The sequence below is a fragment of the Odocoileus virginianus genome, chromosome 14 (assembly GCF_023699985.2).
Source record: "Odocoileus virginianus isolate 20LAN1187 ecotype Illinois chromosome 14, Ovbor_1.2, whole genome shotgun sequence".
NCBI lineage: Eukaryota > Metazoa > Chordata > Mammalia > Artiodactyla > Cervidae > Odocoileus > Odocoileus virginianus.
In genome coordinates this window covers 33,356,308-33,381,481 of record NC_069687.1, presented here as the reverse complement: position 1 = coordinate 33,381,481, position 25,174 = coordinate 33,356,308, and the positions used below count along the sequence as shown (strand labels likewise).

At 41.7% G+C, this 25,174-nt stretch overlaps 1 protein-coding gene across 3 annotated transcripts in view; it reads right to left on the bottom strand.

Moving 5' to 3' along the window:
* EGFLAM (EGF like, fibronectin type III and laminin G domains) overlaps positions 1-25,174 on the bottom strand; it is a 191,806-nt gene that overhangs the window by 82,405 nt on the left and 84,227 nt on the right. For all 3 annotated transcript variants that reach the window (XM_070476597.1, XM_070476598.1, XM_070476599.1), the window contains exon 7: positions 9,992-10,158. In XM_070476597.1, coding sequence (XP_070332698.1) covers positions 9,992-10,158 — 167 coding nt within the window. The remainder of the gene's footprint in view (positions 1-9,991; positions 10,159-25,174) is intronic.

The window sequence follows — 25,174 nt, the reverse complement described above, 5'->3', positions numbered from 1 at the left end:
GCGATTTTGCTGAAACCTAAGTAAGGTCTTTTTGCCCCTCTGGTCAAGTCCTTCCTGCCCTCCAACTCTCCCAGTCTCCCAGTCTTTCTTTCCAAGAAAACTCAAAGTCCAATGGCCTCCACTAAGGTCCTAATCAGCCTCCACCAACTGTGACTTCCCTTTCTCTCTGACCTCATCTCCTTCCTCTCTTCACCCTCACAACCCCCTAACCCAGACACACTGGCACCCCTGCCCTTCCAGGAACACCCCAGGATGACCCTGTATCAGGGCTTTAGCATTTACCTTGGAGCTCTCCCTCCAGGTGGATGGATAGACAATAGATCAATGGCCACACATCGATCTATCCAGAGAGTTCACCCAGTCCTTCTTACTCAAATGTCACCTTCTCAGAAGGCTTATTCTGACTGTACACAGACTTCGCTGTTTCATTTTTCTCCGCAGCTCTTTCACCATCTGACATGCTATCTACATTTTTAATGTTATCTCTTCACCTTCTGCCTGCCCTGACTATAATGTAAGGTCCGTGAGCATGGGGATTCCTTTTGTTGATTTTTTCACTGCTGAATCCCCAGCATCTGAAACAGTGCCTGGCACATAGTGGGCATGAAATATATGTTTGAAAGAGTAAGTGGATATATCATAAAATAACTTGAGAAGCTGATATTCTTTAGAAAATCGGAATCCCATGGACATTAAGAATCAAGTTGAAAACAAGGTATTCACCGGTCTGGGATCTTGCCCAGGGTCTGTCACCAAGTGACCGTGACAGGGCTTTGGGCTTCCGTTCCCTCAGGTGCTGAACGTGGAGGCAGTGCTTTCCGGCTCTATGAGTTTACAAACCCTCAGTAAATGAATATTGGCTGTGAAACCGCATTATCTCCTGTGTTCAAGGAAATAAACCACCAGCTATTAGTACAAATCAGCACTGGCCATCTACCTCTAAAGGATTAAATTATGAATCATGGCCTCTGCTGATCCCCATCATCCCCTGAAAAGAGTTCAGGGTGGAAATCAGGAATGAAACACTCTCTGCTCTGGGAAAAAAGGGCAGACCAGGTCTTCAGATAGATAATTTCAGAAGCTTTTATGAGCCCAGTTCTTGTATCTTTTCGTATCTACAAAAGCACTAAAATCTTTTGTGGTAGCATCTACTCCTTGTGACTAGCAGTAACCTTCTGCAAAAAAAGAAGAAAAAAGTGTGCTTGATTGCATGTACTCTCCCTTCACCAAAATCACATATCCCCTACCTCTTTGGAGCAGTTTCTCAGAGCTATTTTAAATACTGTCTCCTGGGCTATAGTCCTCGTATTGCACCCAAATAAAACTTAACTCACAACTCCCATGTGCATTTTTTCTCAGTCGACAAAGCTACATAGGCAAAGAAGAATGAGATAAGATCTGTGCTCTCTGAGTGAAAGACCAAAAATAATCCATATTTTTGCAATCCATGTAAAAGGTACCATTCTCTTATTACATGAGATGATAATATTACTTTTTGTGAAAGAGTCCCCTCTCTAATCTGCCTCTGCTCTGGGTCCTGGGAGGCAGACCTGTGACTTTCTGCTGTATCTGCCTATCCAGAGACACTAGTAGGGGAGTGAAGGAGAGAGGAAAAGAGTCAGTATTTGTTCTCCAACTTCCTCCCTAGGAGGTTGTCATGGGACACGTGTGAAAGTCACAACACTTGACCTCCCTGTCTATGTCTAGAAGATGGTAATTGTCCCCTCTTGGTTTCCTTACATCTACTCAAACTTTTGCACAGTCCCTTCACTAAGCTCACTTCAAATTACCCAATTACATAGCCTCTGTTGGGCTTCCCAGGTGCCTCAGTGGTAAAGAGTCTGCCTGCCAATGCAGGAGCTATAGGAGATGCAGATTTGATCCCTGGGTTGGGAAGATCCCCTAGGGGACGAAATAGCAACCCATTTCAGAATTCTTGTGTGGATAATCCCATAGACAGAAGAGCCTGGTGGGCCACAGTCTGTGGAGAAGCAAAGAGTCGGACACCACTTAGCAACTGAGCACGCACAGCCTGTTTCCTGCTGGGAGGCGGGAGACACCTGAGATCATTAAAAAAGTCATCCTTCTCACTAGGTTCCTTCTTATTTGTACCTCTCTGTTTCCTGTTTGGTGGCAGAATCAGACAAGCTCCATCAGACTCAGCCAGTGGGAATTGTGTCCCTCCCACATGTCTGTCACTGTGTTGAGCTGATTTCTTTCACTCCCTTCTCTGTGCCTAACCACGGTTGCAGCCCTCCTGGCTCATCAAAACAGCTAAGTGATTCAGAGGTTTAAATACAAAGAAACAATCCCTATGAAGAATTGTGTAAGAGCAAGGAGTGCTCCCAAGAGCAGAAGAGATGAACCATGAAATGATGAATATAAAGGAAAGAGAACAAAATGGATAATAAGGAAATAGCAGGAAACAAAAGGAAAAATAGCTAAGAACATCTGTGTGTTACTCATGTCAACATATTAATGTTTCAAAATCCACTGAGCCAGAGTGGAATAAGTAGTATATGGTTGTTCACCGTGTGGTTGAGAAACACTAGCTGACTGATCAAAGAGATGCTACAGCTGAAACTAGAGCACCGTAAGTGCCAATTCTTCAGAAAATTATGCTTTCTTATCATTTGTTTTAGTCTTTCTTCCGGCTCTAGCCAGAAGGGGTAAAACATCGGTGCACCGATTATAAGTAAATGGATGGTAATGTAGGATGTAGAAAGGCCTCAGAAGAGCAATTAATAGGTAGCAGGTATTTAAGCAGCAGAGTGAATCATTCCCTTTAGAACCAATAAAGTTGCACAAATGAGTGTTGCTCAGCTTTACAGGCATTGCGGCATTAGCAGATCAATGGAGCGATTACCTCAAAGGGCACCTAAGTGTAAAATCACACCTGAAATTATGTTTATGCACAAACTGCACATTTAACATGCAGATCTGTCTAGGCGAGGAGGGAAACAAACGATTTCTTCCTCCTCCTGTTTGCTTTTTCATCTTACATTCTAAAGGTTTACAAATCAGTGAAGCTCACCAATTTATAGGCCTGTCCCAAGATTCTGGAGTAATGCCAAGTGAAGCCTCTTTTTTCTCTCCCTCTCCCCCTACCCCCTCTGTTGACAACACTGCAAATCTGCCCAAACACAGTTAGGTTACAGGCTCTTCAGTTCTCTTCTTTATCTCAGAACTTTCATGTGAAAATTAAGTCACAGGAATTTCTATCAAGGGGATAATTCTCTTAGTATGCACTAATTAATCCATTGCAGTTTTGACAAAATTGCTACAAAATAGAGGATTTCTTAAACTTCCTGGAGAATCTCCTAAAATTTGCGGGAAAAACCCCGGCATTGTACTACAGAGATCAGCAAACTACATCCCATAGGCCAAATCTGGACAGCCACCTGTTTTTCTAAAACACATGATGGTTGAAATAAATTTCTAGGCCCATGATGAAGCCAATTCTGCCAGGGTTTCTACATCAGCAACCCCAAACTTAAGATAACTTTCATATCCCTGAAAATGTTCCACTTGACCAAATATACAGTCTACAGGCACACCTCACTTTACTGTGCTTCACTTTATTGTACTCCACAGATAATGTGTTTTTTACAACTTGAAGGTTTGTGGCAACCCTATGCCGAGCAAGTCTATGGGCACAACTTTTTCAATAGAATTTGCTTACTTTGTGTCACATTTTGCTAGTAAATCTTGCTGGTTTGACCTCACCAGACCACTAAAACTCACTCCATATCAGCAATAAGGGTGATTCCTAGAGAGATCATACCAGCCATAAGATTTCCTTAAGCCAAAATCTAACCTAGAACAAGGCTGACAGTGAAGAAGGAAAGAAGGAAGGAAAGTCTGAAGATTCAATGACCTCAAGTCCTAGGAAAACAGCTCAGGACACAGAGTCATAAAGAAAAAGCCACACACCAGCTGGTGGTCACCTAGGTCAGTCACACCATTCTTCAGTACCTATGCATGAAGGAAATGAGTATCAACCTCACCTTCAGTTTGAAAAAAGTGGGCAGATGTCATAATGTCTGTTTCACATATATCTTCTCAAAATAATCTTGAGAATTAGAAAATATTACCTGCCTCAGACATTACTGTACCCATTTTTAGAGATATGGACACTGAGGCCCAGGGAGATTAAATGACTTTCCAAGAAAGTCTCACAATGAGGTAATGAAAGACAGTTCCCCTGGCCCTCAGACACAGCCACGGCTGCCAGATCCTGCTCTGTGCAAAGGTAGAGTGTTTGTGGGCAGTGAGGAGATTTGAAGGGTTGGTGAGAACTTTTCATAGACACTGACCAAAGGTTGTATGAAAGCTGCCAGAGAGTGATGGATGATAAGTCATGGGAATTGTGGGAAAAGACACTTCCAGTCCCTTCCTGAATGTTCCTCCCACCCCTAGAGGTGCCACAGCCTCTGTGTCTACTGGCTTCCTCGCTACTCACGACTATGGTCAATGCAGGGCACTGCCATCAAACACAAGCCCTTCTAGTGACTGGGGATAATGGACATCTATTTTGTGGCTACATGTATGAGAACATGTGCCCAGGAGCCCCATCATGCCGAGCTGGTCTCTGGAAAGAGAGTCAGGCAATTACAAAGGTTCTAATCTCAGAGCAAAACTAGGCAAAATCCAGAAGACACTTGCATGACAAAAGAGCATAAACTTCTCCAGGGGATCTTCCCAACCCAGGGATCAAACCCAGGTCTCCTGCATTACAGGCAGATTCTTTACCAGCTGAGCCACAAGGGAAGCCCAAGAATACTGGAGTGGGTAGCCTATCCCTTCTCCCGGGGATCTTCCTGACCCAGGAATTCAACTGGGGTCTCCTGCATTGCAGGCAGATTCTTTACCAACTGAGCTATCAGCAAAGCTCCCCCTAAACAGATATACACCCAGCAACAACTGAACAGAGAGCAATGTCTGAGTAAGCAGGACAGTGCGACAGGAAAAGTGAGATGGGTTGGTGGGGAGGCAAGGAACACCATGGAATCAGGTTTACAGTATTAGAGAAAGTTGATTGATTGGGGCCAGGTTGGATTGTCTCAGCTCAGCAGAAGAGGAAGTTTCTGAAACTGGAAGCACATGGATTGTGGGGAGAAGAGTATGGCACAGACCAAACACCATCATACCTCCCTACATAATCTCCGAGGATCTGAGACCACAATTAGACATATGAGCACCAAAAGGAAAATCTACTCTAATTTAGCATAGAAATGCTAAAGCTTATTCTAATGATTAAGAAAGAACACAGGAGTAAAGTAAGGACTTGATTTGAAAGTCATTGCCTTGAACTTAAACTCCCAGATTTGCTTTCTCCCTTCTTTCCTCCTTGCTGTCCTTCCTTTCTTCCCCTCTTCCTCCTTCCCTCTTCTCCTTCCTTCCTTCCTCCCTCGCTCTCTCACTCTGTTCTTACTTATGTCTCACTGCAATTCCAGGAGCTCGACTTTCCCTATGAACCTGGCCAATGGGGAAACCCATTTTTGGCCTGTTGGGTCTCTAGACCAACTTTCTCCTCACATCTTCCTTTGAATTTCCCAAAGGGCAGCAGTAGAAAGCTATCAGTCTCCAAAGTAGTCACAGGCTCTCGGCTTGTGAAGTCAAATTCAGTCATTTACGTACTCAGTCGATGTTGATTGAGAACCTACTTTGTACAGGGTATTGGGAACACGACCTTGAATAAGTCATTGCAACTCCATAAGGAGCTTATCCTGGAGGAGGAGACAGAGAATTGCATTGTTCGGGCAGTGGAGGGATTGTAGAGAAGCAGGGAATGGGGCTGAGGAAACAGGGTGAGAGGTTTAGAGAAGCTTGTGTGGGGAAGTGACATTTGAGCTATGGTCTAAAAGAAGAAAGGGAGGGAGGTCATGGCGACATGGAAAGATTGGGGAGAGAGTTCCAATCATAAAAAACAGCAGGTGCATAAGTCCCAAGGCAGAACGAAGTAAAATGACTTTTGCTGGGAACAGAAGAACGCCTTTCACTAGGGACTGCCCTGAGGATACCAATTTCGCGTCACCAAAAAATGTATTGGTTCTTTCTCTGCTTATATCACGAGGATAGGATACAAGAAATTTAAATGCTTTAGGGTGGTAGGACCAAGTTCTGTTCCCAGGGAAGGTTATATAATTCTAGAGTTGGTTACACATGAGTGACTTTCGTTTCATTTGTCATTGGGAAAAAAAAGAAAACACATGATTTCTGACTTCTGCCATTTCTATTGTTTACAGTTCATATCCTTTATTACTTGTCCCACCCTTCTTAATCCAAGGTAAGCTTGGATCCCAGAGAATAAGTGACCACCAGGCATGTGGTGTCTTATTACATGTCTTATTGCAATGTCACACTTGTGCATCTGTGTCCGTGAGGTTCCATGAGCCCCCTGTTCTGATTGGCTCATTTATAAGATCAACCAAGGGAAAAAAGAATGCCATGGAACCATATGCACATTACAATGGCTGGTGGTAATTATTTCTTGAAGAAAACGGGTATAGTAGGATGGGGTAAAGAGTGAGGGATAGTGATCTTCATCTTCTCTATATTTCCTTAGAGGAACAGAATTAGGAGTTGACGTGTGGAAAAATCTCTGCTGAGAGCACGGACTCAATACGGCTGGCATCTTCATCATTCAAGGTCTGAAATGATCTAGTTCTCAGTAGAGAATCTGCAATAAAACACCTGGATTTTTCCTTCCTGTTCTACTTGGAAGGTTGTGGAGCTAAGTAAGGTGTGGATGCTGAACACACATCACAATTCCCTGGTGAAGCCATCGAAACCCTCCTTCTTCCTCATGCAGGCTGTGCACCAGTGAAGGAAAACACTGGTCCTGGCTCTGAGCTACAGACTCAGAGCCCCCGAGATCTGCCAACTGACCCCAGCTGAGCAACTAAGCCGCTAACAGGGTCCTGCACTAATAGGTCCAGAGAAAGTCAACATTTTGCAAGTTAATAGGGGTGATGTGTCATATATTTTAAGGAAAGGTGGTGGATGCAGGCATAAAAAAGATAACAGAGGAGCCCAACAAGTGGTGGTATAGAGGGGTGGGGATCTAAGGGCTCCCATGGGGTCTTCTGATCCTTGATAGTCAACTTGAACATCCATTCTGAGGTTCACTGTTCAGGGAGCAAAGTGGGCATGGACCAAGAAAAAGTCCATGTAGGAAAGATCTAGAGGTGAGGAAAAGCAGGAGCTGTGAGAAAGGGAAGCCCAACATGTGGAAATACTCATCTCACAGATTCCTTTAAGAGGTGTTCAAAATGTTTAATAGCTTCTTGGCTTGGGTCTAACCAATCACAAGGGCTGCCAGCTGTAAACTACCTACCAGGGCTATACCCATACTTACCAGAAGAATTTCAGACCTGTATGAATGTTTTACTCACCTTTCAGTATGTACAATATGGCTTACAGGTTTTGAAAGAAAAAAATCCTTGGAGGTTTGTTCTGCACTGTCAGAACTTCTTAGTCCATAGACTCTACAAAGACTGTCCCGGTGTTTTATTGAATTGCTGACATTACCTTTCTTATGCTACTCTGCACTAGAAGAATAAGAACCTTGTTTAATTTGAATCTCACAAGTGGCTTTAGCAGTCAGCCAAACCCAAGTTCAAATCCTGCCTTTGCAATTATTATTCTTGGCTAAATACACAATCTTTCAAAGACTCAATTTTTGAAAATCTATAAAAAGGGATGCTATTCCTGAAGCACAGGATTTTTGCAAGGATTAAAATGGGGTTTCTTAGGTAAGTGCTCCAGATGGTGTCAGCTCTTAGGAGGCTTTCCCAGTGGCACCTCTGATAGTCGGTTATTGTAATTTCAGTAAGGGCTACTTGGTAATTAGGCATTTTTATATATGGAATAGTGGGTTTGGAGGTAAAATAATAGTCCAGACAAACAGCGGAATAAGTATGAATGTGCCAGAATACAGGCTTTTCTAAAACATTAAAAATGATCACAACAAAAATATCACAACTGAAATACCAATTATAGCACATTCTTACATATCATGAAACAGGCCACTTAATAAATTCCATTTCTGTTATTTTGACTTGAGTAACCATATTTATGTAAAAACAGTTAAATTGGATTTAAGAATATTTCACAGTTGAGTTTTCACTGAATCAGCCACATTCCCTGCACACAATTACTTTGAAATGATAAAATTTTACTGCACATGGGAGATCAATTGTTGCAAAATGTTATACATCTATAAAGCACTTTCACATACATTATCCCACTTAATTCACAAAGCTGGCATCCACCAATGGGGAAATAATTATCAGAAACTCCAAGACCAGTCTAGTGTTTCAGTTTAAAAAAAAGTTCAAGAGATGCCCTACTCAAGCCCCCTCCCCTGACTCCAGCTGTTCGAGCTCATCCTTCTGCTTTCTTGTCTCTGGAGAAGGAGATACTAGGGATAGAAGGAAAGAAGTGAGCACGGGGAAGCTCACAAAATGGAAGCAGAAGAGCTGGACGCTGGGGAGGGGCGGGTGGGCATGCAGTACAGACTGCCTGCTCAGTTATAACACCAAAAGACAAACTACCTGCCTCCAAGCACAAGCAGATGCTGAGGCCTGACTCAGCTATGGTTGCCCCAATTTTTGACCATGCATCACCAAGTTTTACCAAAGATTACAGCATAGGTCTCATCCAGCAAGAGTAGAAGGTAGCCCTGCTTCAACTGGAGATAAAACTGTTAACATTTCTTCTAGAGAGGGGAGCTTTAGCTTCTAAATTCTAAAGACGAGCAGTAGAACAATTGCTGGGTGATTGTTGTCACAGTGTGTGTGTGTGTGTATATGTGTGTGTAGGGTGTGGCCCCACCGTATCCCCCAACAGTTCAATCTGAAAGAGCCCTCACATTCAAGGTTAAGGTAAGAGCTGTTTTCAGAAGAGCCAGAATTCCAGGGGCTTAGGGAACTTGGTGAATCACCACCCCTGGAAACAGCAGGTGGGCAAGGAAGTGTAGTGTGGGGAGCGGGGAGGAGTTTATTCAGATCAGCCAATCAATAAACACAGGGCTCTGTGCTGGCCAGGGGCAAGCCTCTGAAAGTGTTAAGTCAGCTTCTTTTCGGAGAGCACCATTCTTGAGTGAAGAGGACCCAGGGATGATGGAAGGGCTCTTTAGACACAAAAAGCTGGAAGAACTTAACTGGCAAAATTGAAGAGATCACAGTCTTCAGACAAAAGAAATGCAATAGCTCTGAGATCGCCCCAAGACATAGGGTGCTAGGTTTATGTACATGTACCCCCCACTTCCAAAAGACAAAGGTTTCCAAGCCAGATTGGCAAGGTGGACTAAGCCATCAAAATGCAGTTCTTTAATCATGTGGGAGCTTCTTAAACCCCAGACCATAATCACACTCTGACTTTTCACAGACTCTCCAGATGATGTGATGGACTGGCCTAACCCTTCCCCAGTCCCCCAGAGAGGTCTAGGATATTCAGGAGCCTATGCCATTGGCGGGACCCCCAGCTACACATCAGCCTGCTAGCCAGCTTGAATCCTCCCTGACCATCCTTCAGAGTGACCGATTTTCCTTGGGCATCTTTGATTTCCTGGTGAAGACTAACCCTGATGGGTCTGGGATCAGTATTTTTTCTCCTATGATTCAAAGATAAATCCATCTTTGTACAAGATGAAAAGTGAGTGGGGCTGTGAGGCTGCTCATCATCTTGGTATGTAGTCTGTTTTGTGCTCATGAAAGAAAACTGACCTCAAACTCCCTAAGGATAATGCAAAAATAAACCTTCTGCTGACCTCCTGTACATAGAAGCAGCCTGGCCCTGTTGAGTGCCTCACACTTCCAAAGGGCTGAGAAAACCGCAGAATGAAAGGCTGAGGACAGTCCCACCGCAGGCAGCCCTGCTGTGGGGAGCTAAGAAACCTCGGTCAATTGGGTCCTCAGGAGGCAAGCCCAGCAAGGCAGCTAAGTCTGTCTGTCTGTCTGTCCTTCAGAGGGGCTGCGGTACTCACGGGCAGTTCGGATTGTGCTGCTGGGCTGACTTCGAAGGCTGGGACCATGCAGATTCACGGCCCTCACAGCAAACTGGTAGTTGGTATCAGGATCAAGGCCCTTGATAACCATGGAATCCATCTGGATCTGCTCTTGGATTGAGGTCCAACTCTTGTCGAAATCTGGCCTTTATTGATTTTAAAAAAAAAAGAAAGAAAAGAATGAGAAACAGTAGTTTAGGAATAGCAGAAAAAATGGAAGCTTGCTGGCTATGCAAACTAACAGCGTTTGAACACTGGAAGCAAGACTTATAAAAATGAGTGAACATTTCCTACCAAAAAGTCATCTTGATTTGACATCACAGGTAAAAATTTGCAGGTCCTTGCTGATAAATGCAAGCAGATCATTTTTAGGGCCACTGTTCAGCGCTGTTTCAAGATCACTGGCTTTTCCTTGCGTGGCCTTGACTGTGAAGAAAATATTCCTACATAGGAGTTTATTTTCAAGGACTCTGCCTGCCAGATGTTTCATAAACAAGCCTTCCCCTCACAGTCCCTGTTCCCAGGGGTCAGGAGAGCACAGATTCTATCTATTCACAATCTGTTCGCAAAATAAACAAATATAAATTTTTAGGGCAACTAGTTGTGTGAACTGCCATGGGAAAACCCAAGAAGACACTGTTCACAGCCATTCTCACTCTTCACAAAACTGCACAACTGTGCCAACTTGCTGAACGTTCACATGTCCTTCTGAGAACCCTACAGAGAGTGCAGACCTTGACTTAGAGCTTCCACCTAAGGGACAACATACAGGGGTTAAAAGAACAAATTCTGGAGCTAGACTGAGCCATTCAAATCCTGCCTCTGTTGATCACTAGCTGTTATTTTGCCTCTTTAAGTCTCTAGCTTCTCATCTGTAAAATGGGGTGATAAAAGTACTGACTTAAGAGGGCCGTCATAAAGGAGAAATGAGCTCTGTATCCTCAGCAACAGTGCCTGACATTGTAACCGAGCAGGACCCTATGGGGCCTTCCCAGTACAAGACCCCCACTTCCCAATGTTCTCAGCCTGCCTTCTGGCTGTATAAAAACTGTGTGTGTGTGTGTTCAGTTGCTAAGTTGTGTCTTGGTAACTCCATGGACTATAGCCCACCATGGCCTCTGTTCATGGAATTTTCCAGACAAGAATACTGGAGTGGGTTGCCATCTCCTCCTCCAGGGGATCTCCCTGACCCGAGGATCGAACCTGTGTCTCTTGCCTAAATTTCCTGCATTGGCAGACAGATTGTCTACCACTTGAGCCACCTGGGAAGCCCAGAAAAATTTTAGTCAAAGAATAAATGTAATCAGAGAAGTGAAAAAATGTAGAAAGAAGAAAAAAGTCAAATGAGATAAAATAATAGTAGCTAAGCCATTTAAAGAAGTCAAGGAATTTTAGTTCCCCCTTCCAGGGCTTCCCTGGTGGATCAGCTGGTAAAGAATCCTCCTGCAACGTGGGAGACCTGGGTTGATTCCTGGGTTGGAGAGATTGCCTGGAGATCCCACTGGCTACCCACTCCAGTATTCTGGCCTGGAGAATTCCATGAAACATATAGTCCCTGGGGTTGCAAAGAGTTGGACATGACTGAGCAACTTTCACTTCACTTCACTTCAGGAGCTATAGATAATATTCTGAGCCATGTCCTTTGAGCTATTTTGCAGCAACTGAAACTCCCACCAGGCAAAGATGTTAACTGTATGCTGCCCACAAGCACACAGATCCCAGACCATTTGGAACCAGAAGGTTGGTGATATTGACTCCTGATTACCTCACCACCAACCAATCAGAAGAATGTCCAGGAGCTAGCTGGGCACACAACCTACAACCCCTTCCCTTCCCATACATGTTTAAAAACCTTTTCCTGAAAGTCTTCAGGACTTTTAAACACTAGCTACCCTGGACGCCTTGACTGGCTCCTGCAACAAACATTGCACTTCCCTCCACCACAACCCAGTATCAGTGGATTGGCTTTACTGAGCCCAATAAGAGGACCCAAGTGTGGTTCGGTAACATCATCATATAGTAAATGCTCAGCATGGATTAGCATTATTAAGGGAGGTACTCAGCTCATAGAACTGACAGGCAACCCTGGGCCACCTGCTTACTCTATATACCTGTGAACTTCAAGGCAGTAGCACTAGCCTAGGTGGCTAATCAGTACTTGAAATGCAGCTCATCTGAATTGAGAAGTGCTGTGAGTGCAAAATGGACAACGGAGTTTTTTAAGTGTAAAATATCTCATTAATATTTATATGGATTATGTGGTGAAATGATAATATTTTAGATTCAGTGGGTTAAAAATATATTATTGAAATTAATTTCCTTTGTTTCTTATTACTTTTTAAATGGCCATATTAAAAAACTTTTCATATAGGCTTGCATTTTCTAATGGATAGTGCTGTTCTATATGGACTTCCTAGTTGGAGGGAGAAAGGAGAGCTTTTCAGCTAGTGAGGACTGCAAAATAAAATTTGGGAATATTTGTGTATGACTGAGGGAGAGTGCAAATGGCCCAACTGGAATGGAGGATTTTTATTAATAACTAACAATAACTATCATTTATCATGTTCCTGTGAAGTATCAAGTATTTTTCTAATAGTTTAACTCATTTACTTCTCAAAATTACCCTATGAAGTAGGTATTAAAATTAAACATCCCTAGCTTCTTTGAAGAGGAAATTAAGGCACAGAATGGGTAAGTAACTTGCCTGAGGTTACACAGCTGAAATACGTGAGGCCTACTTGGGTTGATGGGAGAAGATGAGACTGAGATCTTTGATGCTGAATGAAAAATTGGGGTGATAGTGGTGGCAGGGGTTAGTCTCCATCTTAGTTTGCTCCCTGACCAACTCCTCAGTGCTTCAATTGTTAAACATTTCTGCTCACAGATATTTAGAGAAATGTGTATGTGCAAGCTCAGTTGTGCCTGACTCTTTGCGACCCCATGGACTGTAGCCCACCAAGTTCCTATGTCCATGGGACTTTTTAGGCAAGAATGCTGGAGTGGGTTGCCATTTCCTTCTCCAGGGGATCTTCTCAACCGAGGGATCAAACCCGCATCTGAACACTCATCTCCTGTGTCTCCTGTACTGGTGGGCAGATTCTTTAAAACTGCACCACTTGGGAAGCCCCATTTAGAGGAAGGCAGGAAGCAAAAAGATTGACATCTATCCTTTACGAACAACTTAATAGGCAAGCAAATAAACACTCATTTTGTGGAAAGGAGATGCGTGGACAGTGCATGGATTTCTCCAACATGTGCTCTCCTAGCTTTTCATTAGCAAGAATTGATGAGAGACAGATGGAGTCCTAAAGCCCAGTAAAGGTTGTCTCTGTGGGCTAACTGTGCTGATGAGGAGTTTATGGGGCTCATATCTCACAAGAATTCACATGTTCAGAGAAGCAGAGGTCACAGGGGATGGCCACTGGAGGAAGTAGGGCTCATTTCTCTTTCCACTTTCCTTTCCCTAAAGATGGACTTCTCATGTAAACAAACTCTGCCGTTGAAGAGAAAACCTTAGTGAGTGGAAGGAAACACATTTACAAACTCAAATTAAAACACAATCACTCCACAGAGGAAAGTCATAGGGGATGCCCAACAGTAAAGTCAGGAAAGATGTGATCTTTAGATAAAACTCTCCTGTTATCCTTTGCTAAGCTTCCCTTGCGACATTTATAGAGGAAAGGACCTGCAACTGCTCTCAAAATGTGCCATTATCCACCCAGGGCTACCTGCAAATATCTGCAACAATCTTCACTGTTCAACAGTTTCCCAGTTCTCCCACCAAGAGACTATTTTGTATTTGTCCATTTAATGCAAGAAAGAACATCATATTTTCAGTGAATAAGAGATTGACATTATGAACATTTCATCTCATTGTACACACTGAGAGGAAAGCTCACGTAGATTGAATAGCAACATTAACGTTAACATTTTGCCTCTGACTTTGTCATGAGTTTTGCATTTAAATGTTTGTAGAGTCTCTTGGAGGTACAAAAGGGCAAAGGTGAGGTTGAGAGAGAGATAATCAGGCAAAAGTATTGTCTTAGTGCATCCTCAAATAATAGCTTTATATTTTTTCTGCTAAGTAAAATCATTGTATCCTAACTACAAAGTTGCCAGTCAAATCACCATAGCAATGTTAGCCTGCCAATTTCCCCAACCAGGAAAAGGCTAGAGGGGAAGATGTACACTAAGACAAGTGCTGGCATCCCAGGTAAAGATGGCTGCAGCTGCTAAGACACTTCAGTTATGTCCGACTCTGTGTGACCCCATAGATGGTAGCCCACCAGGCTCCCCCATCCCTGGGATTCTCCAGGCAAGAACACTGGAGTGGGTCAGCCATGAGTTCAAAGCAGGCACTTAAACACTTTCCCAGAGTGGGAAGGGTTGGGTTGTGCATCCTATATCTCAGGAGGCCAGTAAGACAACTTTGGAAGGTGGTTGGGCAGCGGAAGTCAGAGGGAACAGATAAAATTCTGTCAGCAGTGACTATTCAAAACCCAGTTAGCTGACTCAAATAATCAAGACTCACTCATTGTTTGGGTAGGAAGAAGCATTGCCATTGGCAATGTTAGCATCAGCCTGGTTATCAGGAATCTTAGAGATTGTTTGGTCCCAGTGTCTAAGGGTTCTCAGAAATTACATGCAAGATTCTATGTGTGAACATCATTTCATTTTCCTAAGTAAAGGGTCCTCAGTCACTTATCAGATTCTCAAATATAATCATGATCCCCAAAGTTTTAGAAGTCACTGTCTAGTCCAGTCTCTCTTTCTACCCATGTAGCTACTAAAGGAAAATAATTTATCCAAGGTCATAAAACCACAGGGTGGTATATATTTCTGTTTTATTTCCTTTCGTTGGCATTTTGACCACCTTGACTATTGCCGAGTTCACCCTTAGTGGACAATCATTTTTCTTGGTATCATCAAACCCAGTGGGTGGCTGCCTTGGGCTACACACTTGGCAAGTGATTAATGATTATCAGCCATGCATCCATCAAGGAAGCTATATTCTGGGAGGCTCTAAGGAACTATAAATACAGTTCCATTTTCAGAGAGTTTATAACCTAATTGGCAGATAAGACATTTAAGGACCAGCAGGAAGCCAGTGCAAAGTCACATATTTTGAGAGCTATATTTTTGAATGGGTCAATGTGAACTGACATCCTGGGGAAACAGTATAAGCCTAGGAAGAATTTAAGCTGGTTTTCAAATATATTTGGGTTTTGATAACTGAAAAGGAATAGAACATCTCTGGGTACAGTATTAGTTCTATGTATGGTATGGATGAATTAAGCACCAGCTACATGTAAAATACACTGTGGGATATTCAAAGAAAATAAATAATATGGGTCCTTAATATGAATGACCAATTAATCTATATGAAAGATGCATATAATATATAAAAACATTAGCCACAAGTAAGTAGGTAAGTGAACATATGGCACCTCTCTGCATATCACACATAGTCAAAGCTTTCCTTATCAGTTTCTACCAATCTGTCAGGTTACCCAATGATCCTTATTTGCTTCCATTAATCTAGCTATCCATTGGGTTTGTTCCCAAATTTATTTATGACTTTTGTGTTTGTTATTGTAATTATGTCATTTAATGCAATATATACATATATTATATTTATATAAATATAAAATATATAATTATATAGAATGCAATATATATATATATTATATATGCAATATTATATAAAATGCAATATATAATATATATAAATATTATATAAAAAATATAGGTGATAGTTATGTTAATGCTTTTGAAAGACTTGGTAAAGCTGAGCCACTAAAATACAACTGCCTTTGAACTAAGTGAAAGCGAGACAACTATAAAACAGTGAAAAGATTATAAAATTCCAGAAGAATCTGCAATCAGGTAACTTTGCAAGTGACTTTAAAATTTTAACTTGAAAATAATGTATGTAGAAATTGTAGATGATACCTTATAAGCATGGGTAAAATGTCTATATTATCAAAAGTAATCTACACATTCAATGCTGCTGCTACTGCTGCTGCTGCTAAGTCGCTTCAGTCGTGTCCGACTCTGTGCGATCCCATAGACAGCAGCCCACCAGGCTCCTCTGTCCACAGGATTCTCCAGGCAAGAATACTGGAGTGGGACACATTCAATGCAATCCCTATTAAAATTCCAATGCCATTTTTCACAGAAATAGAAAAAAAATAGCAGCAAACCAAATTTGATAACACATTAAAAGGATCTTACATGATTGAGGGGAATTTATCCCTGGGATGAAAGAATGGTTCAATGTAAGCAAATCAGAAGTCTGATACACCACATATTAAAAAGCAGAGACATTACTTTGCCAACAAAGGTCCGTCTGGTCAAAGCTATGGTTTTTCCAGTGGTCATGTATGGATGTGAGAGTTGGACTGTAAAGAAAGCTGAGCACCGAAGAATTGATGCAATTGAACTGTGGTGCTGGAGAAGACTCTTGAGAGTCCCTTGGATTGCAAGGAGATCCAACCAGTCCATCCTAAAGGAGATCAGTCCTGGGTGTTCATTGGAAGGACTGATGTTGAAACTGAAACTCCAATACTTTGTCCACCTGATGCAAAGAGCTGACTCATTTGAAAAGACCCTGATGTTGGGAAAGATTGAAGACAGGAGGAGAAGGGGATGACAGAGGATGAGATGGTTAGATGGCATCACCGACTCAAGGAGTGTGGGTAAACTCTGGGAGTTGGTGGTGGACAGGGAGGCCTGGTGTGCTGTGGTTCATGGGATCCCAAAGAGTTGGACACGACTGAATGACTGAACTGAACTGATACACCACATTAACAGAACGAAGGAGAAAAATAGATGACCATCTCAATAAATGCAGAGAAAGCATTTGACAAAATTCTACATGCTTCATGGTAAAAACTCTCAACAAGTCATGTACAGAAGGACTTTACCTCAACATAATAAGGGCCACAGGATTCCCTCATGGCTCAGTGGTAAAGAATTCATCTGCCAATCAGGAGAGATAGGCTCAATCCCTGAGTGGGGAAGATCCCCTGGAAAAGGCATGGCAACCCACTTCAGTATTCTTGCCTGGGAAATCCCACAGACAGAAGAGCCTGGTGGGCTACAGTCCATAGGGTCGCAAAGAGTCAGACACAACTCAGTGAATAAAACACAATAATAAAGGCCATACACGACAAACCCACAGCTAACATCATACTCAGCCGTCAAAAGCTAAACAATTTTTGTCTAAGATCAGTAGCAGGGTGAACAAATGTGCCCACCCTGACCATTTCTGTGAAACTAGTACTAGAAGTTCTAACCAGGGCAATTACACAAGAAAAAGAAATAAAAGCCATCCAAATTGGAAAGGAAGAAGCTAAACTGTCTCTGTTTACAGACGACATGATATCATACAAAGGAAACCTTAAACACTTCACCCAGAACCAATGAACGAATTCAGTAAAGTTTGCAAGATACAAAAAAATACAAAAATCATTTCTGTTTCTATACACTAACCAACTATCTGAAAAAGAGGAGCTTTAGGAAATGCAAATAGTTGCTTGGAACATGGCCTCATAAGACATTCATGACAAAACAAAAATTCAAGACAATCTTGCATGCAGAAACAAAAGGGCAAAGCCACCTAAAATGATAAATGTAAAATCTTACATTCGGGTTTCTTTTTAGAAAGCAAATGGCATAGACATACGGTAGAAAAAACCCAGTATGACAAAGATCTATGAGGAAGCAGGGGTACTGATCATAAACTCAATACGAATTCTCTGGACAACCTGCTGTTGAAAAGGTCCAGTGTTCATATCCTGGGGGAAAAAATGGCTTTCTAGGTTGATCACTTGGCAGAAGTGTTCTAGACCCATCTCCACTGAGGCAGAGTTCAAAGGACTGGTTATTGTCTGGCTTGAGTTAGAATACAGTAAACATAGGCCAGTGTCTTTAGAGGAGAGATAAGATGGTCAAATGAAGATGGTGAAAACGCCTTCAGTGTTTTTCATATTGGAATAGGAGACCCAATAATTCCCTACAAGGAGACCAATGGCAGTGCCTTATAAAGAAGACCCTTCGTCGGCAATTAAGAATGGTTGACAACGAAGTCAACTGCATAGAGGGCTGAGCTCTGCATTGGTGGCTGTCTTGAAGCAGAGGTTGGGTGATGATCGATCAGAAATGTAACCAGCTACTTTCTGAACACAGTCAGAGGTTGGACTTCATTCAACATCTCTGACTTCATTCAACGTCTCTGACTTCAACTCACAGTAAGAAATACATTTTTGCAAAGTAACCCAATACACCTATTCATATATGTATACTATATGACTTAAATGTGAGTACAAAGGTGAAAGAAAAATTTTAAGAAAAATCACTTATCCTTACTGTTATTCACTTTACTATTTTATCTTCTTTACCTTTCTTTTTTTTTTAATGCTGGTAAGATCCCACTAAGGGCTTCCCAGGTGGCACTAGTGGTAAAGAACCTGCCTTTCTGCAGAAGATGTAAGAGACCTGGGTTCAATCCCTGGGTAGGGAAGATCCCTGGAGGAGGGCACAACCCCACCAGTATTTTTGCCTGGAGAATCCAATGGACAGAGGAGCCTGGCAGGCTAGAGTCCATAGGGTCCCACAGAGTCGGACAGGACTGAAGAAACTTAGCACAGTACAGCACACGTGCTCCAGATACACACTCTTTACAGCACTGTTTCTCAACATTTTTGAATGATCCACAATAAGACATACACTGAACACTGTGACCCAAACACAACTGAAACACACTTCACAAAAGAATTATGACTTTTATTATGTGATGCCCTGTGATAATTTTCTTTTCTGTTCCACTTTACTTTCGGAAAACTGTTGGTCAGGACACCTTCAACTGATTTCTCTACCTTCTAATGAGTCCATGGGTAGAGAACCCCTTCTCTGGGAAGTTTGAGCTGAGGTGAGGAGTAACGTTCAAGCATGATACAGACGTTAACTAGGAAACAGGACTGCTGCTGCTGCTGCTAAATCACGTCAGTCGTGTCCGACTCTGTGCGACCCCATAGACGGCAGCCCACCAGGCTCCCCCGTCCCTGGGATTCTCCAGGCAAGAACACTGGAATGGGGTGCCATTGCCTTCTCCGGAAACAGGACTAGGAACAGTTAAATCCTGCTAAGAAAATGCTTTTGAGAGTAGAATCTGTTGGAGCAGAAAACAGCCCTCTAGGGGATTCATAGACCATCCAGAATGGCCTTGACAGTGGAAGCCACTCTTCGGGGCCTGAGACAGAGTGGACCAAAAGTCTAATCACAGTACAAGCCAAGATACGTGTGTCCTCCTTACCTCAATATGGGACCAAGCATTCCATGATTTAATGTTTCCTGGAGGACCCTGGATTATTTGGAAGCCCCTTCCTTCAATATTTTCTTTCATGTTATTCCTTCTAAGCATCATTTCCAAAAGAGAATTGAAATGATTCTTCTCTGGACTCTCTCACCTCTTAAATCTGATTCTACCATTACACTGACTATATTACCTTCTAATGTAATTTTATATTTCTGTCTTCCCTATTAGGCTGTGAGCTCATGAACATACTTATTGTCTTATTCATCTCTGCGATCCTTGGAATGTCCGCATGATCTTTCAAAATGCAAATTCTATCACCCCCTTTCCTACCTGACACTTCCCGGAGCTCCGTATCCCCTTCAGGACGCACATAAGATGCTTTATAAAGCCTTTCCTGCTCGAAATCTCGCTTACCTACCCAGGCTTCTCTCTCACCACACGAAGCTCCAGGCTCCCAAACAAGTCCAAGAACTTTTTATTTTTGCCTCCAAGACACTGCTAGAGTAGCTTCTTCTGGCCTAAGCCGTTCCACACTGCTTCCTCTCTCTCCTTGTGCCCCATTATCACTGATGTACCATCCTTGGCTCCTGTAAGAAGCCTTCCCAGATTCCTTCAGAACAGGGTTAAATGTCAAAGTTGTGTTCCCCTAGGCCCCTGGTCCCCCGCTCCTGCCCGTAACACTCACCACTCTGGACTCTGCTCCTCTGTCTTCCCCACTGCACCGTCCAAGCAAAGGTAGTAGCCGATTGACCCCAAAATCTCTAGCACATGCTTTGCACACGGAGGATACTCAATATGTACATGTTTGGATGAATGTGTGCTCATAAGGATGAACTGAACTGAACTGAAATATCTTCAGGCTTGGACGCTGGGAATAACATGATGCCCTAAACCAGGGAGTGGCACACTTCAGCTGGCTGTCAGTTCTTATAAAGTTTTATTGAAACACAACCACACCCATTTGTTTAGGTATTATCTATGGCTGTGTTCCTGCTTCAAAGGCAGAGGTCAATAGCTGAGACAAAGACCATACAGCTGGCAAAGCACAAAATATTTACTACCTGGCCCTGGAGAAAGAGTTTGCCAACCCTTGATCTAAGACAACAGTCTTTAACCTTGTTTGCGCTACTTTAACCATCTGTAGAAGCCTGGAATCCCTTCTTAGAATAATATCTTTAAATACATAAAATAAAATGCATAGGATTACAAAGGAAGCCTATACCAGATTAAATATATTAGAAACAATTACCAAAACAAGAATAAAATTATGATAAGTCAATATACGTATCATTACACTTCTTCATTAATGCATTAAATAATACCTAGAAATGGATTAATTAACTATAATAATTTCATCATAGTGATATGCATAAATGGGATTTTGAGATACATGCAACAATTGTAACGAGATAAGAACATAGCTATGATTCTAATAATGACAAAGGCATTGGAATTGCTAATGCCACTGCAGTTTGTTGACTACATTTGTATCTGAATAAATTAAATTTCAGCTGGTAAAACTAAGGATGTAATTTTTGTCCAACCAAAGTTCAGGGACCCCTGGCCTTCTATCCAAGAACCCTTTGGGGACATACAGACAGCAGGTTAAGCACCCTGCTTTAAGATCCCATAGATTATCCAGAATGAACACAAAGGAGTGAAAGAAAACCTCATGCTCAGGAAGGTCTGTCTCTAAGTCTCTCTCAATTTTACAGACTTGGTTTTAAGAAAAATTTGCTCTTTATTAAAATGAATTGCAGAGGAAGTCCAAAACCGCTAAGCAATCACAGTCAAGGAAAAAAAAAAACAACAAAAAAAACCACGATGTATTATTTGACCTTCAGCTTTCTTCATTTATGAATTGGTTCTACCCAACCAAACGACAAACAGATGGATAGAATGGAGTAATGATAAACTCAGCTGGCAATTTGTCCCTGGCGGGGCAACTAGAGAGCTCAATTTCATTTACAGTTTACAAATGACTCCCAATGCTGGTATGCAAGAATTCGATTTGTGTCACCTCCCATCAATCTGATCAGGGATTACAGCAGGAAACCTCACAGTAGGAGGCACTGAAGCTTTAAGCAATCAATTTGTAGAACTGTAGGTGAAACTTCTACAAAAACATTCAGAATCACCCTTCCTTTTGAGCCTGAGTGGAGAAACTTGATGGCTACCAGAATTTCGAGGACTAGGCACCACTCTGGAAGGTGGTTCTGAGATTTTCAATTTGAAAACTAAAGGTAAAAAGAAGGAATTTTTCACAAACCACCACTTGTTAACATGAAATGGTAGCTGACATCTATACAAGCCTATTCTTGCTTATTTCTACTTCTACTGTTGGTAGCAAGGAAGGTCCATAATTAGCACAACTTTCTTAATATTTTCATGAAAAGAAAGGCAGTTTTTTGTTGTTGTTGCTGTTGTTTTCTATTCTCTCCAAAATTAATTAACTGTGTAAGGACAATTCTTTAAATATATCAAGTTTATACTTTTGAGGGCAGGAAAACCAACACAGAGCTACATCACTGTTAAATGTTACAGACATTTGCCCAGTTATTGCTATAAACTCTAGTAAAACACTATGAAACAAGCTGGCAGGTGGCAATTCACTTACCTGTTATAAAGTCTCCAAAATAGAAGTTATCGTTCAATATGAAATAAAATCACAATGGGAGCCTTCAAGTTCGTCTTATACATTAGGTATTATTTGAAGTGTTACCACATGCTGCTATCCCTTTTATGACGAGAAAACAAAAGCAATGAACAACTTTGGATTGGGGGGAAGGAGAGGAGACACGCGTGCAGATCCAGTTTGGGTTTTGTCTGCTTCTTTTTTCTATAGTTGTTAAGGAAGGATGTTGGTTACGGTTGTGGCCTTGGAAATTAGTGCTAAAGGATTCATTGACTCTCCTGTGACTAGTGTGGCCATACGTTTCCATGTGGCTCAGGGTAAGGAAAAGAACTGACATTTAAAAACATTCTTCCACAAGCCACGCTTCTAAATATTGTGCGTGCTCAGTCGCTCAGTCTTGTCTGACTCCTTGTGACCCCATGGACTGTAGCCCACCAGGCTCCTCTGTCCATGGAATTCTCCAGGCAAGAATACTGGAGTGGGTTGCCATTTCCTTCTCCAGGGGATCTTCCCTACCCAGGGATCGAACCTGTGTCTCCTGCATTGGCAAGCAGATACTTTTACCACTGCACCACCTGGGAAGTAGACATCTATTTATCTTCATAACCCTCCTAAAGTATCCACTATTGTCATCCTTACTTTACAGCCAAGGGAAGTAAGGCTCAGAGGGTTAAGGATCTTGCTAAGGTGGCAGCTAGTTGTTGACATTCTCTGGATTCAATCCCATGACTCCTGTGTCCAAATGTTCTCCGGCACTTGTCTGACATGTGCTATTTTCCCTCCATGCTAGGTATCTTATTCCACAGAGCGGAGCAAGTCAGGACGTTACCTTCACGTCCTGGCAAGGAAGACAGACACTGAATAAGTAATTACAAGTGTGCTGAGTGTTGCTAGTAAATGTTGCAGGTATACCTAACCTAGTCTGAGGTGGGGGCAGGGATTCAGGGAAGGCTTCCTAGAGGAAGTGGTACTTAAGCAGGGGAACTGAAGGATGAACAAGAGTTAGTTAGCTAGGTAAAGAAGTAGAAGAACTGTCCGAGCAGAGAATAGCAAGCATAAAGACCTCTAGACAAGAAAGAACACGGCTATAAAGGAAAACAGAAAAGACCTACCATAAAAGCCTTACTAAGAATCGTTTGCACTGATCAAGCACTTATTGTATAACAAGTGCTGTTCTCTGCATTATGCATGCATTAACTCATTTAATCTCATAACAACTCTGTGAGGTAAGGAAATTATCTCTGTTCTTCTATCTGAGGCACGGAGAAGTTAAGTAATCTAACTAAAATCTTATGGTTTAAAAATGGTGGAGACTAGCACTGGACAAGGAGGCAAGGTCACAAGGACAGAAAATCAGAGTCACAGATTTTAGAAGTCAAACTGTTCAGCCTTATTTCACATATAAAAAAGCTTAAAACTGGAATCAAGCCACTTGTCCCCAAGATTAGAGGCCAGCTCAGAACTGTGTCTTCTGATTCCACATGTGGACAAACTTGAACCCGAGAGATGATACCAAATACTGGATTGTAAGACTCAGTTCTGAATGGAACACTTCCTTAACCTTCAAAGACGGTGACCTTGACCATGAGTCACACCATGTCATCCCTTAAAACTATTCAAGGAAAATCCATAATCCGTTCAGCTTCCACTCTGAATCCCAGACTTGATCTTCATTTCAGGAACAGTCTTTGCAGGGTCAATGCCTAAGAAGAAACTAATTAAATTCACTTGCTACTTGTAGCCTGAGGAAGTTGATGATGGGATGTAAAGACAGATGATGACTTTTAATAAAAATATCAATTTGTAAAATAATTTTCAAAACCCAGCCAGGTGTGCATGACCTTGAGATTCTCAAGTAAAACCAATATGTAGACATTACAATTAGTTTAAAAGCAGCTCTGCGTGAAGATGAATTTTGCAAGTCTTATTAGGGAAGGCCTCTGCAAGGGACCAGGGAATTATTTAGGCAGAAAGGTGTGAAAGAGAAAAGAGAGGAAGCACTTCTCTTTCATATTTATTAGTATTCCTGTCTTGGGTTGAGATTTAGAGATCATTTCTTGACCTATGTCCCTAAAACACACAGAAATATTTTGAACTTTCACATGGACTCAAAATTAGCCTTAGTGGCCTTTTTATTGAGAATAGTTTTATTGAAAATTATTGAAAAGAGTTTTAATCTGCCCTTTCTAACAGTGGACAGTGCAAAGCTCTGAAGCAATTTTAACCAATCAGGTTACACCTACCAAAAAAAGCTATGTAGTGAGTTCCCTGCATACAAACCTTCAAGTTGTGAACTTTCAAAATGTGAACATGCGTTCGCATGGCCCAATCATGTAAGTTAGTTCACACGTCTGCTGTCACATGCATATATCTGCTACAAGTGGCTGCGTTTTTGTGTACCTTACTGGACAGTACTGTATAGGATACAGAAGTACAGTATCTGCACAAAAGCAGTGGTGATGTAGCTACTGCACTTTTCAAGGTTCTGTACGGTAAGATTAAAAATGCTTTCTCTATTTTTTATTTGTTTTTTATGTACTATTTGTGTGAAAAATGTTATAAACATATTATAGTACAGTACTATATCGCCGACTCTTTAGTTGGGTACCTAAGCTAACTTTGTTGGACTTATGAAAAAAATTGGATTTACAAATCCACTCTCAGAACAGAACTCGTTCATATGTAGGGGACTTACTGTATAGGTAAGTTAAATAAAACTATTTTCACCTTTAACCAACTTGATAGATAACATATATGGAACATGTTACCTCAATTGAAATTTCAAAGGACTATTTTTCCAGGCCTTTGGATTTTCATTGCCACCATAATATATATTTTTTGCTTGTGAGAAAAGCACTTACCCTAGGGAAATTCTTAGGCAGAAGGAGGAAAGTTTCTCAGATATTTATAGCCAAAATATTTCAAAACATAGGTAGCTATATTTATGCTTGGTTCGTATTTTAATGAACACTAAGATTGCTGCCCACAAAGAAATTTTCAGTATCACTTTAGAAATAAAATATCTTTCCTACCTCAAATGCATGGTTTTTCTGTTCTAGAAAAGCAGGAGGAAAAAGTTTTAAAATCATTGCAAAATATGTTACAGCCTGCAGGATTACTTAGAATTTGCCTCTTCAAATATTTTCTACACTGATTAAAAATTTAAAATCTACTGTAAATAAGGAAGCTGATGAATAGCCCCCAGGGC